The 17,249-nt window shown below is 36.7% G+C and overlaps 1 protein-coding gene across 10 annotated transcripts in view; it reads right to left on the bottom strand.

The window, feature by feature from the left end:
* The window catches only part of TSC1 (TSC complex subunit 1), a 38,925-nt gene extending 21,905 nt beyond the window's left edge, over positions 1-17,020 (bottom strand). The window contains exons 1-7 of one of the 10 annotated variants that reach the window (XM_069069283.1): positions 16,784-16,908; positions 16,043-16,213; positions 8,060-8,195; positions 7,450-7,509; positions 1,646-1,832; positions 1,157-1,260; positions 13-165 (exon numbers count right to left, since the gene is read on the bottom strand). In XM_069069283.1, the coding sequence (XP_068925384.1) occupies positions 13-165; positions 1,157-1,260; positions 1,646-1,751 (363 nt within the window). In that variant the 5' untranslated portion in view covers positions 1,752-1,832; positions 7,450-7,509; positions 8,060-8,195; positions 16,043-16,213; positions 16,784-16,908. Of the gene's footprint in view, positions 1-12; positions 166-1,156; positions 1,261-1,645; positions 1,833-7,449; positions 7,510-8,059; positions 8,196-16,042; positions 16,214-16,783; positions 16,926-16,997 lie in introns of those variants that run through there. The other 9 variants (XM_069069286.1, XM_069069284.1, XM_069069287.1 and 6 more) reach the window with 9 other exon arrangements.
* Positions 17,021-17,249: the final 229 nt, after the last annotated feature.

The raw sequence follows: 17,249 nt of genomic DNA, 5'->3' as shown, positions 1-17,249 counted from the left end.
CAGAATGCCTACCTTGAGACACTTAAGCAAAGAAGGCAAGAGAGGCGCTTGAGAGAGCTTATGCTTCCATGGGGGTTGCAGTCTTATGACATGCCCCAGTAAGGAGAGGACGGGTAAACGAGTAGCAGCTTTGCCCACATATTCATTAATTTTGTCCATGAGGTGCTAAAAATGGAAAAGACAAAGTTTATTGCATACACTTAGATAAGAACTAATATAAGTGACACCCTTAGAAAAGGGCTGATTCTTATTAGCGGTTTTCAAGTGTCTAAATCATTCTAATCTGTTTTTTGATGCAAAAGACAAGAAAGGGAGAGAGTGTAATGATTAAAAGTATGATTTCTTTGACCTTCATTTTGGGGACCTATTTCATATTTTAACCCCAAACAAGCATCATGAATCAGAACAAACTAAAATGACAAGAATATAAAATTTCTGCAGTAAAAACTGACAAAAATGACATGTTATTTGAATCCTTTAGAAAATATTAGAAAGTTTGCTCACACCCCAAATCACAAAGTTCCAAGTTTTGAAAATACAAAAAAGTTTTTATATTCTACTAACCAAGGAGAGGGGAAATAGGTATTGATACAGTAAAAGAGTCTATGAATGAAAAATTATGAAAATTTGAATTTACAAACAGCAAATTTAAGAGATGATTTACTCTGTACAAAAGAATCCTAAGATTCCTCCAAATAGCAAAGGCTTTAGTGCATTTTAAATTAAAAAGTTATTCCTGCATGTACTGATATCAGTCACAATTTCACCTGTGATAAGTCAAATGTGAAACACAAAGTGTACTTACTGAACGTAATAATAATAATGGCAAACATTTACATAGCACTTACTACATGCCAAGACTTGTGCTAAGGCACTTTACAATTATTATCCCATTTGATCTTCACAACAACCCTGGGAAGAAGGTGTTATTATGATCATCCCTATTTTACAGATAAGGAAAATGAGGAAAACAGAGGTTAAGTGATTTAAGTGATTAAGTGAAACCAGGGTCACACAGCTGGTAAGGATCAGAAGCTGGATTTGAACTCAGATCTTCCTGACTCTACACCCAACCTCTATCCACCATGCCACCTAAAAATTTTGTCATTATTTAATAATTTCATCAACATTCTACCATCAAATATCAAGAAGTTACCTTATCATGAGGCTCTTGCAATGTAGTCAGGATTCGCAACACCTGTTGAGAATTGGTTTCCAGATAATAATCCACCAATGTGTTTACAAGCATAGGACCACGGTCTAAATAAAAGGAAATAAGACATAAATATGGCTTGCTTTCTTAAACACCTTAAATATACCTCAATATCTTCTCTCCCCACCAATGTGAAATAAGCTCGATTATTTAAATTTTATGAATAGCTGTGGCACATTATCGTGCAAAATTTTGTGAAATTTATGCTACTTCAATTCAGGTCATATAAACCAAATCAATTTCAGGTTTTTTTAAATTCTAAATTAAGTAAGTGCCTAATTGTTTGCCCCCATAAAAGCCATGAATCCTGAATCCATAAAGACTCTAACTTAGGAAGGAGACTGTAGAGGAAGGTGTTTTCTCTGGCTTGGCACTAAGACATGAGTCTGGGAAAAAAAACAAAAAACTACACTATCCACACTTGTCACTTACCAGAATTGAGGTTCTCTTTAAAGACAGTTGTTATGTCATCTAACACACCCAGAGCCGAGGAATCCAGCATGGAGAGGAGTTCACTAATATTTGCTTGCTGTGCCATTATCTTACATGTATGTGCTCATGCTAGTTTTGGTACACACATTAAAATTTCCACAGGTTCTTCATTTGTGCCTCTACCAGACTGAGGAAAAAAGAGAAAACTATTCATGTGATAATGGTGCCACGGCCCAGTAGCTCCTCATTCCCAAATGATTGCTGAAACACAAAACTGGAGCTCATGCCGAATAGGTAAGAGAAAAACTATTGATAATCACTTTTTTACACGACACTAGGGTCTGTTTGATTTCTTCATTCTTATCAATTTTATGACCAAATATTAGTTCTAGTTAATGAAATAACTAGAAAAAGATCATCAGTGTTAGGATAATTAGTTATTGATGACAGAAATTTACAGATGGGCAAGTTTTTCCTTGGAGAGCTAGGTGGCACAGTGGATAAAGCACTAAGCCTAGAATCAGGAAGACTCATCTTCCTGAGTTCAAATCCAGCTACAGACACTTACTAGCTGTGGGACCCTAAGCAAGTCACTTAGCCCTGTTTGCCTCAATTTCCTCATCTGTAAAATGAGCTAGAGAAGGAAACAGAAAACCACTCTAGTATCTTTTACCAAGAAAACCCAAAAAATGAGGTTACAAAGAGTTTGACACAACTAAAAATTGATTGAACAACACAAATTTTCCTTTAACATCTACTCCAAGCATCTGTGCTTGGTTCCCCATTGGTTAGAACCTAATGATACTGAGACCATGGTCTCAGGTTAATTGGGTCTACTCATTTTTTTTTTACCTCATTCTGTACACTCTTAACCCTCCCTCTTCAACCATCTCAAAACACACCTGTTGCTGGCCAAAGGAGACAAGGCAAGAAGATGAAAAAAATCTCAATGCTCACAACTTATCAAAAGCCCATAAAATACACATACTATAAGAGTCACTACAAACATCAATAATCATACCTGCCTGCTTTAATCTTTAAAGTTGTCTGGTACCAATTATTGTATCTTATATAGATTTGCTAATAATAAAAATACAGCCAGAATATATTGCATTGATTCCTTGAATGAGCCAAGAAGAGTAAATGGCTAAAACATTAAACCGGCTTCTCTGAACAACAATGCCATTTCATATTAATGTTAACTTGTAAAACAGTCAGTTGTAATTGACTACAACTAATGAGTATTCCAATGCAACGATGCTAATCCAAGAGTCCAAATCCTCTAAATTCTCAAGCAAAAACCTTTCCGCACTCATTGGTTTGTTCCTCTGAAACAGGAGCTTGGAAGACAGAAAGTCAATTAAAATATTTAGATGTGTTCTTGACTCCAAATCAAGATATGGGAAGAAACTTAAGCCCACTGAGAAAAGCGATCACAAACCCATGTCACAACTCAGAAATTATGTCAGATAATCAATTCAATAAGACTCAGTTGCAGAAATGGTTCTAAAAAAGCAGTAACTCCATTATAAATGGAATACAAGACTTATATAACTTCTAGGTCACTCATTTCTATTCTGAAATGTTACAATGGAGACTTGGAAAGAATTGCCAAAAAGGCTTAATTCAGGAGCCAAGGAAAAAAAAAAGATCTTACTCAAGTCATCTAGAAATTTTTGAAATGGGAATTTATTTCTGCTTTCACCAAGACAAGCATTTGGGTAAAGCAGGAAGAAGTCAGTTCTTAATTTTTAAAAATCTACAAACTTAGAAACAAGCTGGGTAGTCCAAGTAAGTTAGCTCTGACTGCAGTAAGCAAGATAACTGGATGCTTGCCATCTTTGTTTAGGGCTTTACTGATGTTTTTCTGTGCTTTGGGACTGAATATATTCAGAAGAACAAAACTAACAGCATTTCCTTTTCATTTCACATATAAAAAAGAAGCCCTCAAATCTAATTTAAGAACTATAGAATTAAAGTACAAAATTAAGTCAACAATAGCACTGAGCAAGTCAATGTACACCATCAAATCCAGGAACCATAACACAAACTGGAAAACAATCCTGAGATTTATCCAAAAAAGAAACAAGAATCTCATCACCATAACATTACATTTTGAGGGCACAGCATTTATAAGACTATCAATTTCGATAGCATGGAGAGATCACAACTGGCACTGACAGGAAAGGTAGGTTTAGTCACCAGGGCAAATGCTGTACCATAGAACAGTCACCTGAAAGTATCTTAAGTAAGGGTTCAAAAATTACTGATACTTGGATATAAAACTTTTAGAAATGAGGCTTAAGAATACCAGATAATCTTTGTAGGCATCTAACCTATTGCTAGCTAATCCAAATATATAACTAAATCAAAAGATTATCCTAGCCTTCAAATTTTCCAAAGCATAAATATCTAAATTTTATGAATCTATGATTCCAAATACTACAAACATTACTGAATTTCCTAAAAGAATACAATGCTATTTTGGGGTTTGGTCCCAATTCTGCAAACTTAAATACTAACTTAAAAGCAGAACATCTGTTGAGTATTTCAATAAAGTAAACAAAGCCAGACAATCAAATTTAAGTTTAAAATACTTACAGAGTATAGTAACCAAGGAAAAAGGTGAATTTTCTTTTTTTGGTCTTAATAAAAAAAACTAGTATAAAAATCAGCTGAATTTCCCTATGAAATCAAAAGCACACAGTATTTTTAAAAGCTGATTGGTAAATTCCTTGGTCACACAAGAATCTGAGATTCACAGATAACACAAAAAAGCCTGGAATTTCAAGGGCTCTAAACTTTAAAACCTGATGACTGTAGACTTGAAAGATTTTAAAACTGAAAGGGATCTTATTGATCATATAGTCCAAACCTTTATTTCACAAGATGGGGAAAGTGAGATCCAGTTACAGAAGAGACAAAGCAGGAAATGGAAGGTCTTTTGACTCTAGACAGAATGTTCATTCCATTAAACCTCACAAATAATAAATATTCATTTTTATAACAATATTCATACCCCTGAAAATCAAGTGCTTTCCATATTATATTCTATATATAGCCCCCCTTCATAGCTACAAGTATACCCTAAGTCTCAGAGATGAGAAGAGACAACATGACAAATAGCATGTGACTTGATCAAGATTTTTACATTATTCATTTAAGAATTCCATGGTTGAAGAATGCTCAAGTCTAGTACCCAAGTACAATGATACTTACTGGGCTCTTAATCACATATAATTAGGGAATCATAAGATGCTGTTTAGTTCAAAAGAAAATGGTTGGCTATCATGAATAACTAAATAGTAAATCAAGAAATATTTGTGTGTGTGTATGAAATATTTACTTAAATCAATAAACCTCTTTCAGTTATTGGAGAACAAGCTGGAGGTAGAATACAGGATAAGTCAAAAGACCTAGTTCTAGGTCAATAATGTTTTACATATCTGAAAGCATCTGAATTCACTACCACCAACTGATGAGTGTATAGCAGAGTGCCAGGTTTTTTAGGTTTACCTTAAGTGAGTAGTCAAAGTTGCAGGTAACTGATTAACTCAGAAAAATCTGACAATGCTACATTATTTCTGAACACTTCGTTCATCTAATTATAGCATTCTATTCAACTCACCGTCTACAGGAACAGGCCCCTTGCACCTAGGTTTAGGTCTTATTTTTAAGTCCTAAGTAAAAAGATGTGAAGATCATGTGCATTACCTAACACTTAGCCCCAGCTAACACACATATATAAAAATAACTAGAATATTTGACTGATCTTCATTGTATTAATAGTAAAAACACAATTATTGTTGTCCTGAGGATATAGTTTGGACTAGGAAAGAAACAACTCCATTCAACTTTTAAGAGAAGGAAGATAAAATAAAAATAGGCTAGAAGTTCTTTTTCAGTGGGGTGTTTAAACCAGTTCTAAGAAGACAAGCACTCAACTCCTATGGCTGTCTATCAAGTTTTTTTAGACCACTTAATTACTTCCAAAATGTTCCTCTTTGTCCCTGAGACATCAACAGCTAGGTTAAAAAGTAGTCAAGTATATATAACTGATTTTCCTATTCACAGAAGCCTTTTAATTAGGAAATGAATTTTAAATAAATTTTAATGAAATAAGACATCTGTAAAGTGTTTTATAAATTTTAAAGCACTATTTTAATATACCCTTTGAAACCTTAAAGCACTATAGAAATGTTAGCTATTAGCTATTATTATTTTAAATATATCCTCCTTCCATCTCATTATCAAGGCCCTCCTTAAACATGTTTTCCTTCCAGTGCTCTCCATTACACTTTTATAACACTTACTGTATGAACTCTCTATTTGCTACCATATAATGGGTTTCACTGAGTACTTTTCTTTGTATATATTTTGTTTACCTATTCAGATTGTAAACTAAAAGACAGAAACTATTTCTTTTATAAACCTGTCCCTATGGTACCTAACACAATTTATATATATATAGTTGGTATCCAAATACTGAATTTGTTATTGAATTTGCTTTTTGGTGCTTTTCATTCATTTTTTTTTAATCTCATTTTCCCCATCCCAAAAGAATTAAAGGTAAGAATTAAAGCCTTTGGGCCAAATATTCTTTGTAAATCAAATGGAAAATAGGACTGAGTTTTAAGTTAGCTACTTGTCACCTTGTTGACTCTTCAGAAACAATTCCTACTAGCATTCTTAATACTTCAAAGATTTGTGATTTTGCTGTTGTGAGCTCTCCCTTCACTGATTCAGACTTCAGACTCTCTACAGATATAGAATAATGATTTCAGGAATTTATTTGGCTGAAAAATTCAACAGTTTGCAGCCAACCTGCTCATGAGTATCAATCTCTACTAGTAAAAAAATGACCTTTTCTGAAGCACAGAAAAATAAGAGGCTTGAAAATGGAAATGACAAAATTCAGAGAAGCTTCTTTATTTGACAAAAAGAGAAAAATTTTCACCTATTTTCACAAGGGGCAGATGGGTATCACAGAGGATAGAGTACCAGGACTAGAGTCTTCCTAAGTTCAAATCTGGCTACAAACACTTACTAGCCTATATACCCCCAGGCAAGTCACTTAACCCTGTTTGCCTCAGTTTCCTCATTTGCAAAATGAGCTGGAAAAGGAAATGGCACACTACTCCAGAATCTTTATCAAGAAAACCCCAAATGGGTTTATGAAGAGTTAGACACAACTGCAAACGATTCAACAATAAAGATTTTCATAGGATTACAAAGTTGGAAGAGATCTCAAAGGCCCTCTAGTCCAACCTTCTCTTTTAACAGATGAGGAAACTGAGGCCTAGAAAGGTCTAACAGGTACTGAGAGATGGAATTTGAACCCCTGTCCTCTAACTCAAAATCCAATGTTCTTTTCACTGTACCACAGTGCTTTTCTTAATCTATAATCAACAAAATCCACATAAAAAGCAGAAATTACTAAGGTAAAAATATTAGGTTACCTCAAAGGTTTGTCACTATCCACCTGAGCTTAGTTACATGACGGTAATAAATGTCACAACATTCATACTACTGGATGACTCATATTAGCCAATTATCAACATAAAAATTTCATTCTCAACTCCTCAAAATATAAACACACTATTCGGCTACAGATGACACCCTTGCTGTAGTGGTCAGCAGAATAATAGGTCAACTATAAGATCATTAAGCCTATAATCACCTCTACAAAGGTAATATCTAAAATGTAAAACATACTGCACCTTAATGGAGCAACTGAGTCAAAACTGACATTAAGCATTTTGCCCCCAAATGAGAATTACAAACAACAAGAGATTATGTTCTACCTGTTCTATGGACAAGTACTTCAGTTTCCAGTGCTGCCAACCTGGTGTCTTTCATGATCTCTAAAGGAAAAAAAAACAACAAAAACTAGATAAGTATAAACACTAATCTTACAATAAAATATGCTCACAGAATATTAGAGTTGGAAGGGACCTTAGAAGTCATCTACTCGAATAAATCTAACCTTTCTTCCAGATAAGTCTTCTAACAGTGGAAACCAGTTACTATGCCCACTTATCTTCCAGATAAGTCTTCTAACAGTGGAAACCAGTTACTATGCCCACCCTTCTTGCCCCTAGTTTCCTCTTGTCTAGGCTAATACCTAAGTTCCTGCAACCATTCATTACCTGACAGGTTTTCCAGACCCTTCAAGGCTCTGGTGCTCCTTTTTTGGACAAGATCTAGACCTTCTTAAAATGTGACACCCTAAATCGTTCACAATGCTCAAAATATTGTCTTACCAGTGTAGTGTATAGTAGGATCTATGTTTCCTTTGATATAGATTTTATTTCTACTAGTGTAGCCTAGGATTACATTTGCTTTTTGGTCAACCATGTGACATTGCTGACTTAGCTTCTCTCCCCTCCCCCTCTCCCCCATCTCACCACTTACCCAATGAGTTAAGGCCTGAGGGGCTCTCACTTCTGAGGTCTGGCAAAGTGAAGAATGAGGACTTTGACTGGGGCACTATACCCACCAGACTGCAATGCAGGTATCCTAAGGCAAGTTCAGGGAGGACAAAAATAGCCTATGAAGCAGAAGGGCAAAAGCTTACTTGGTGTATATTTATTCAGTAGGAATAAACCACTGAAAGTGGGGCTCTGTGAATGATATTCTATATTTACCTAGTAATTAAGCCTTGAACAGCAGTAGGTTAGAAGCAACTAAGTTATTAAAAAATAGCTGATCTTGATCAAAACTAAACTGACTGCAGATCTTTAACCGTTTTAAACCTATTGACCCAGTTGATAGGAAAGATTGTACATCAAGGTTATACAGACATTTTCTAGTAATCAAAATTCATTATTACTAGATGATGTACATAAGTTATTCTATAATGCTATGAGGCAAGTCCATTTCAGTAGAGTAGACAAACATTCAGATAAAAGAAGGTTCTATCACAGGTCACTCAACCAAGTAGATAAGAAAGATTAGCATACAAGACTTCACATTTATAAGAAGCTTAGTCAACTGCTTAGTCTACTCTAGTGAGTCATATAGACTCCTTATTTATATTAATCCCAGTCTATATTATCAACCTAAAAAAAGATTGGAACAGAAGGATAAAGTTGTGATCATTTATATATCACACCCAAATCTTTTCCAGTTTTGTCTCCTATAATCCTATCTATATCTCTTCCTAAAGCCTTCTAACTGGACTATTCACCACTATCAATTCATCCTGTCCTTCCCTGACTCTGTTAATGTGGTTTCCTCTACCTAAAAATGTCCTTTACATCCTAACTTCTACCTACCTTTCAAGGCCTAGCTCAAATGTCATCTCTACCACAAAGTTTTTCTTGATTTTCTCCCCTCTAGCAATCTCTCTCCCTCTTAATTTCTATATCCCTCCTCTTACTGCACTTACTATACATTCACATTATACTTAATATAATAATCATTGCCTTATTCTCTTCTACAAGACTAAGTTTCAAAAGTCAGGGATGTTGACAATCTTTGAATCCCTCATGGTAAGTACATAGTGCTTTGTATATAGTAAGCACTCAATTTGTTGTATCAGTAAATTATAGAACAGTAAAACAACTATTTCAGAAGTTCTTAATCTTTTTTGTGTCATAGACCCCTTTGGAAGTTTGGCAAAGCCCAAAGTAATGTTTTTAAATGCATAAAAGAAAACATATAGAATTATAAAGGAAGCCAATTATAATGAAATAGATATAAATATAAAGAAAAAGTTCATGAAGCCCCAGGCTAAGAAGACCTAAACTCTTTATTGAGTGCCTAATACATGTAAGGTACTGAGGTAGGTCTTAGAAGTTTTTTTTTAAAGCAATTGGGGTTAAGTAACTTGCTCAAGGTTACACAGCCAGTTATTTGTGGGTGTGGTGCTAAGTATCTGAGCCCGGATTCAATCCCCAGGTCATCCCGACACTGGAGCCAGTACTCTTACTCGCTGAGCCACCTGGCCACCCTGAGTAGATTTTTTTAAAAAAACTCAATATATTGTCTGTACCCTCAGAACCTTGGGTTTTAGTAACAGAGAAGACAACTATATTATAATTTATAATGTGAAGCTATAATAAGAGAGATGTCAGCAAAGTACTATGGGAGGTAGGAATGGATTGGGGAAGAGTAATGAGTTCTCTAGTTTCAGAGCAGCCTCATATGGGTTTCATTTCTGGGGTTCATGAGTGGATTGCTTTCATATCTGAATACAGAGTAGTTATGAATTCTAAGGTAATAACTATTTACTCATATATGACCTAAGTATAATCTTGGGGGGGGAGGTTGGCTAGATGGAAGAACAGCTCATAACTCTGAGTTCAAGTGACCCATCAACCTCAGTCTCCCCCAGTACCAGGGATCATAGGCATGTACCACCACACCTATCTAATAGTATGAACTTGCAAAGTCTTTTTCCTACTTCGTTACTTATGAGAAGATATTTTTCAACTGCAAGAGTTAAGTAATAGCTATGAATTTTGAATCTATCAGCTATCATTTGCAGTTTAAAAAAAGGATCTAAAATGCCTTAAAAAGTATTTTATGTGGAAATACTGCCGTGGAGCTTTTAGGATTCAAGGAAGAAAAGTTTCATATGTACACTAGAAAGAACTATTTGTCAAAGTTAACAGTAACTAGAAAATAATTATGAGGTAGTCTGGGAATGGTTTTACAAATAAAAATGCAAATTATAAATGTGAACTTCACTTTTCCCCAAAACCTTGCTTCTTCCTTTCTTGCCAAGTATAAATATAAAAGAGCAACTCACTTAATAAAATGGGTTAAAATGATACAATGGAAAGGAAGGTAAAGTTACTTTATTATGTTAATATTTCTATTATGGCCAAGGCAAATTTGGATATACTATGGCAATCAGTGTGTTGCAATGTGTACAAAGTTCTCTCATTTTCTTTAGCAAAAAAGAATGCAAAAGCATAAGCTATCATTTGCCCTGATTATATTCCCAAAGACACCAAGTGTCCTGAACAGCACTGAATGATCTAGGAAAAAGAGAAGGAAAAAAGAGAACACTGCTTGCCAGAAAGTAAAACAGCTGTTAGTTAAACCTGCCAAAGTTTTCAGTCATATGTTAAGTTGTCTCTTCAGCTGTAGTATCTTCCAAGGTCACATTAACAGGGGCAGTAGAGAGCTCCAACTTGCCAGTTTCTAGGTTCAACAGTATACATTGCCATTTTAGCCCAGTAATCAGTTTTGCTCCCTATATTATGAACTCAGAAACATACTCCATCAACTGTCTGAAGGGACAGGAACTCAACAGTTTTTGTCATCGTTTTACTCAGCATTGTCACACTGACAATTTGCTAGCACCAAGAATGCTTCATCCCTTCCTCTCAACCCCCCCAAGCACTGGACAGGTGACTACTGTATGAACTTGAGAGGTTATTTAGCATTGTATCCCCTGAGTGAGACATAATAAATCCTGGAGATCTTATAGAATGTCCACAGAATCAGAAATATAACTTATCATTTCATCAGCATGTTGAACAAATACTAGAGAAGTGCCAAGGTTAATGAACATTAAAGAAAAAAGGTTGAAAGCAGGGTACTGGAAATATTAAGATAAATACTTGTTTTTATGTTCAAGCAAAGAAGAAACTCAGTATTGTATAATCTTGAAGAGTAGTCCTGCAACATTCAAATACACCAAAAATGAATTGGTTTTCACCAAAAGTATACTGTAAAGTTTGACAATTATTTAAAAGCTGTGAAACAGATCCTATTCTTGAAAGGCAGACCCCCAAGTTCTTTACTTTTAAAAATATTATTTAAGTGGCTAGTTGTTTAAAAATCAGGAGCATAACCAAAAATTTAATTGCCAGGGAAGAGTGAATTAATCTTTTAGTCTAGGGGCTTAACCAAAGTGGTTTACAGTCTTTGTGGTCCATAGGGCCATCTTTTAAAGAAAGTTGCCAGCTACAAACCAACTGGGAACTTTCCAGTCTGCTAATCATTCAAGAAATTAGTTTATTAGAACTTGCCAATTTTTTAAAAATAGTAATATATCTAGAAGTTATTATTAAAAAGATGCAATAAGAGTAGAAAGTATACTTGCTTCTTTAATCTATAGTATTAAAAATACTTCTAAAAATGTCTGTAATAATTTAACACGAATACACTTCTGCATCTTTACCATTACACGGTGTAAACAGCTGAAGTCAAAGCAAGTAGTGGTGGATTATTACAGCATGCCTGAACATATTACTTTCCTAAATCTGTTGCTAGTTATCTTTCATCTTCTCCCATACCAGATCTGACACAATGAACATCCAAAATGTACCTTGTTGCTCAAACACAAGATTTACTATTAAGCTACCATTCTATTTGCTTTATAAGACCCTTACCAATGGGTTTGAATAACTACCATGCCTGGCATGTATCCAAGTTATGTTTTTAAGAGAATGTGGAAGTGCAATGCTGAATGCCTTCCTCACTCTTCTGACACAGAAGCACTTTTTACTTTATGACTCCCTTTTCTGCCCTTTATTGATACTGAAGCCCCTACACAACAAAAGACAGGATTACATGAGTTAAAGGACATGGTTTTGTGAACTTTTATTGACACTTAAAAATGACTACTAACGTGTCGGCTAGGTGACACAGTGAGTAAGAGCTCTGGCCCTGGAGTCGGAGGACCCAAGTTCGGTTCCAGCCTCAGACACTTAACACCCACACACAAAAAAACTAGCCGAGTAACCTTGGACAAGTTACTTAGCCCCAATTGCCCTCCAAAAGGCCAAAAAAAAAAAAAGACTACTAACTTAACAGCATTTAGATTCTAGAGGTTTAGAAAGGTAAATTTACCCCTTATTTATTTCATTACCTGACACAACCAACAGATGTTAAAACTAAGAGAGAAAATGGTGATCATGATATTGTTTAAGATTAGGTCTGTTTTCAGGTCAATTTAAATAGAAGCTTCTATATTTGTTCATTTTTGCCCATGTCCTTTAATATAAAATGAAAGTCACATACCTCTGTCCAGGCAAGTCATTTGGGCTACATTTTGGCTCATTCTGGAAACCTGATTTTAGGAAAGTCACTGACAAGCTACAAAATAACCAGAATGATGAGGACACTCAAAACCACACACACACCATATGAGGATCTGTTAAAGTACTTTGAGATGTTAAGCCTAAAAGATTTAGGGAGAAGATGATTGCTTTTTCCCAAGTATCTGAAAAGCTATTAAGAAAAAAAGTGGGGATTGATTTCTTTTGCTTGGTCTCAGAAATCAGAACTAGGACCTGGGAGTAAGGAGAAGGGGAGAAGTCATAGGAAGGCAGATTCTTTTTGATAAGGGATAATTTTCCTAAGAATTAGAGATAGGAAGCCTTAGTAGGGAATGGTTTCTATCACTTAAGGTATTTAAGCAAAAGCATAGCTACTAAGAAATCTAAGGACAATGAAATGACTTCTGATGACTCTTCTAATTCAGATTTTAGAAAACTACATTGTATTAATTTGTGAATACTCATGGAAAAAGGAAACTCTATTTGAGTACACACCACATATAACCATACTCATAATTCCAACAAAAAAACCAACAACCAGTCCCTTAAAAAATAAACACTGCAAAATAACATAATAAAGAATGAACTATAAGGAATTCATAAATTAGTAAGAAAAAAAAGTTAAGTAATAAGATTTTACAGAGGTTCAGAGCAGTGAATTTTTCTAGGTTATTAAATGCATAAAAATATCACCAACAAGTCTAATTGTTTAGATATAATAAAGTCATTAGCATTTTGATGTGGCAAACTAGAATCAGGGACTCCTTCAAGTCAAGAAGTCAAGAAGCATTTTTTTTTTGCTTTTTTTTTTTGGAGAGCAATTGGGGTTAAGTGACTTGCCCAAGAACATATGGCTAGTTTTTGTGTTAAGTGTCTGAGGCTGGATTTGAACTCAGGTCCTCCTGACTCCAGGGCCAGTGTTCTATTCACTTCACCACCTAGCTGCCCCTCAAGAAGCATTTATTAAGCACTTACTATGTGTCATGCAATGTACTAAATACTGAGGATACAAAAACAAAACAGTTTCTGCAGTCACAGAGCTCACATTCTAGTGGGGAAGACAATATGCAAATAACTATGTACATACAAGAAACAGACAAGGTAATTTGGAGGTAATCTCAAAGAAAAGACATTGAGGGACAGGGGTGACCAGGATCTCCTTAAAGAAGGTAGGATTTGAAATGAGTATTGAAAGAAGTCAGTGAAGCCAGGAGATGAAGAGAAAAAGTATATCAGGCATAAGGGGGAGCCGGTAAAAGGCAGAAGTTAGGAGACAAGAGTGCTGTGTGTGAGGAAAAGCTAGAAGACCAACCTCAGAAAAAATTAAAATCACAGAATCTTTGAGCTGGAAGGAACCTCTTTGTTGAACTAAACATAATTTGGCCCAACACCCTTACTTTAAAGATGAGACCCGGAAAAGTTAGGTGACTGAATAAGTTCACACAGCTAATAGGCTTCAAGGAAAAATTTATTTATTTCGTTGCAAGGTTTCCAATATGCTACTGGATTGACTCTTTGGGGTACATATGAACTTAAGATAATACTATAAGAATATGAAAAAGCTTTAGTCCGCTGTGGCAAGGTAATAAAAGTGTACATTTGCACCTTGGCAGTTTCCTAGAGGAGTCTGAGATAGTGCTAGGTTTCCTCTAGCACCAAGTTTAGGATAAATTAAAGAAAAAAAACCAACTCATTCACAGTACTCTGTATGCAACAGTCACTTATTAAATGTCTGTTGAATGAATGAAAATCAAAGATTAACCTAAATAAAAGGCAAATGCAAACCCCAAAAGAAGTCATGAAACTACTACTGTAGGCATATTGGATAACTATCAAGTTATTCATTTGCTCTGATATACTGATGAAATTGTGCAGTTTCACTGGATAAATAAGACACTTAAGAATCAGAGTCTTTCCTAGTAATACACTGCATAACCACTACACAATGTATATACCAGAACTTTGTTTGGATATATTTGTGAGAATGCAAAGATTCACATGATGAGACAGTTTATGGGTTCTCAAATCTAGAGTGAACAGGTTAAGGAAGCTGACAAAGACATTCTAACTAAGGGTTTAAAAACATACCATGTGCTTCATGCCACCAAGAAATGCATGAAGCAAGAAACAGTGACATCATCTGCCTTCTCAGAAATGACATACTATAGCTGTTTTGTGTTTTGGATAAGATATTAACTTTAGTAGGTATGGAGACAGTGGTATTTTCCATTTATATCTACTATAAATACCCTTTAAGCTTACACCAGGTGGTTATAAGAAGATTCTGTAGCTCCCCAGGGCAATAGCAAAGAATGTTTCAGTGTTGAGTAGCCTCATTTGCCTGATGCATGACTGTTAAAAGTATATTTCCCTATACAGCCCCAAATCAGTTTATACATTTGCATATTCAGGGTTTATTTAAGGATGTTCAATTTAAGGATCACAGGTGTTCACTGCATAAATCAAGAGTTCTCAGAAGACTGGGTTTAATACTGCCTCCTGAAATTTACAATTCCATTTAGCCAGGATGTATTTGAATTTCGAAGACTACAAGTTCATCCCAAGATTACAAAAACAAAACATCTCAGATTAAAATTCTTCATATATTAGCAAATATGTATCTTGATTAGCTATCAAAGTCTAACATAAAAGCTTTTTTTATCTTGGAGAAAAATATTCTGTTTGGGAACCTAAATAGTCTAGCATAACTATACCTTGCTACATTGTTTTTTATACTTCAAGTCAACAAACATTTATAAAGTACCTATGACCTGCTAGGCAATGGGAATACAAGAAAGAAAAAGGACAATCCCCACTCTTACAACTTAACAGGAGGGATAAGTATAATGTAAAACATGATAAGATAGGGCAAAGGAGGCATCCTGACCCAATATATTAAAAAGGTCCTGAATGTTTTTAACATGATACATACTTACGTAATATATACATAATAACAATGTTTGTGATATTGCCATTTTATGCTTTTGGTGGAGGAGTAGCTTATTTCTCAGGTTAACAGTTAATAAACCCCACTCCACCCCACCCCGCAAAAAAAAAAAAAAAAAGAAAGAAAAAGAAATCCAAACTATTAACTCCATCTCCTCTGAATGACAAGAATGGGAATGTGGACACAAGTGAATGAATGAGCTAGATTTAGGAAACTCATTAAAGGTTTCAGAACTAGAAAAACAACAGATTCACTGACACCAAAGTAAAATCCTTTATCACTGCATGCAAAGAAAATGTTTTTAATAAAGCAGCCACCTCCAGAAAGAGGTCTCTTCACCCTCTGCTCCTTTAAATGAATGAATGGGTGACCTGTACTTGGTTTGAAGTCACTGCAAATAGCATTTTAAGTATTACTTGTGCTGACAGTTACCTTAACGTCATCATCAATTAACGGGCAAAAACCACTTCTCCTCTCAGGCCTCAGTTTCCTCATTTGACAAATGAGGGGATTAGACTAGACGATCTCTAAGGTCTCTTCCAGCTTTAAACCCTGTGAATGCGCTGAAGCTCCCAAAGTGCAAAGCACTCAATTAAGATCAATCTCAACCGAGACAGAGTGGGGGGAGGAAGAGAGAAAATAAGGCTGAAGTAAGTGCAACAGGACACTTAACCTCCGTCCATTCATTCTCTCTTCGACCCTTCCAATAGGGTCCCCGGCCCTTTCCCCTCTCCACCCCTCAAGGAGTCAAGAGCCCTGATCTCCTCAGAGAAGCCATAAGTATTTCCCACCCCCCGGGGAAACCGTCACCCCAGAAAGTGAAGGAGAGAGGAGGTTCAGGGAAGAGGGCCCATCATCTCGGGGCTCCCCTCGGCACCGGGGCCTAGGGGGTAAGGGGGCCTGGGATCAGGCGCGGTGCGAGGGGCAATCCAGGGGGCCCGCCCCCCTCTTCCTAGAGAGCTGCCAATCCCCGCAGGGCCCGATCCCCAAAGAGAAAGAGAAGAGAAGGGAAAAGAAAAGAGGGAGGGGGCCGCAAAGAAGCCCCCCTCCTTCCAAACGTCCAGCACCAGCGCCCCCTCCTCCTGCCAGGACCCTCCCTGACAAGCCCTCCAATGCGCGGGCCACCCCCGGAATCCCCGGTGAGAAGGAGAAGAGCTACACCCTTATACTCACCCGCCGCCTCCTCCCCCTCGGCTGTTTACCTCTCACAGCTCCTCCAGCCTACAGGGCGCCGCCATCTTGGACGTACAGCGCCCCCCTCCCCCTCCCCTCTCTCGAACGCGCGCTGCGAAAGCCTCTGGAGACTTCCGCCACGGAAAAGAGTCCCCGCTGACACCCCCCCAACTGCACACATACACCTTCCCCCAATTCAACCGCGGAGGTTTACCGTGAACATCCTCCGATCCTTAGACCTCCCACAGGGGATGAAAAATATCTCTGTGGAATGGGAATGTGTCTAGGAGAACTAAAAAATGAGAATAAAGTGTGCTTGTTGCCGGGGGGGGGGGGGGGCGGGAACTGGCGGAAGGATTGAGAAAGAAGCCCAGGGTAAAGTCTTGTGACTTTGAAGGCGGCAGAAAGAAGCACCGGCGCTGCGGGAGGAGCCACGAGAAATGGGGCGGGGGGGAGGGGGGAGTGG

This window comes from Petaurus breviceps, unplaced genomic scaffold, assembly GCF_028583685.1.
Source record: "Petaurus breviceps papuanus isolate PSGF00001 unplaced genomic scaffold, PetGlider_PUasm1.0 90779, whole genome shotgun sequence".
In the NCBI taxonomy this organism is placed as follows: domain Eukaryota; kingdom Metazoa; phylum Chordata; class Mammalia; order Diprotodontia; family Petauridae; genus Petaurus; species Petaurus breviceps.
The sequence above is the reverse complement of the archived record's forward strand: the minus strand, read 5'-3'. Positions and strand labels throughout refer to the sequence as shown.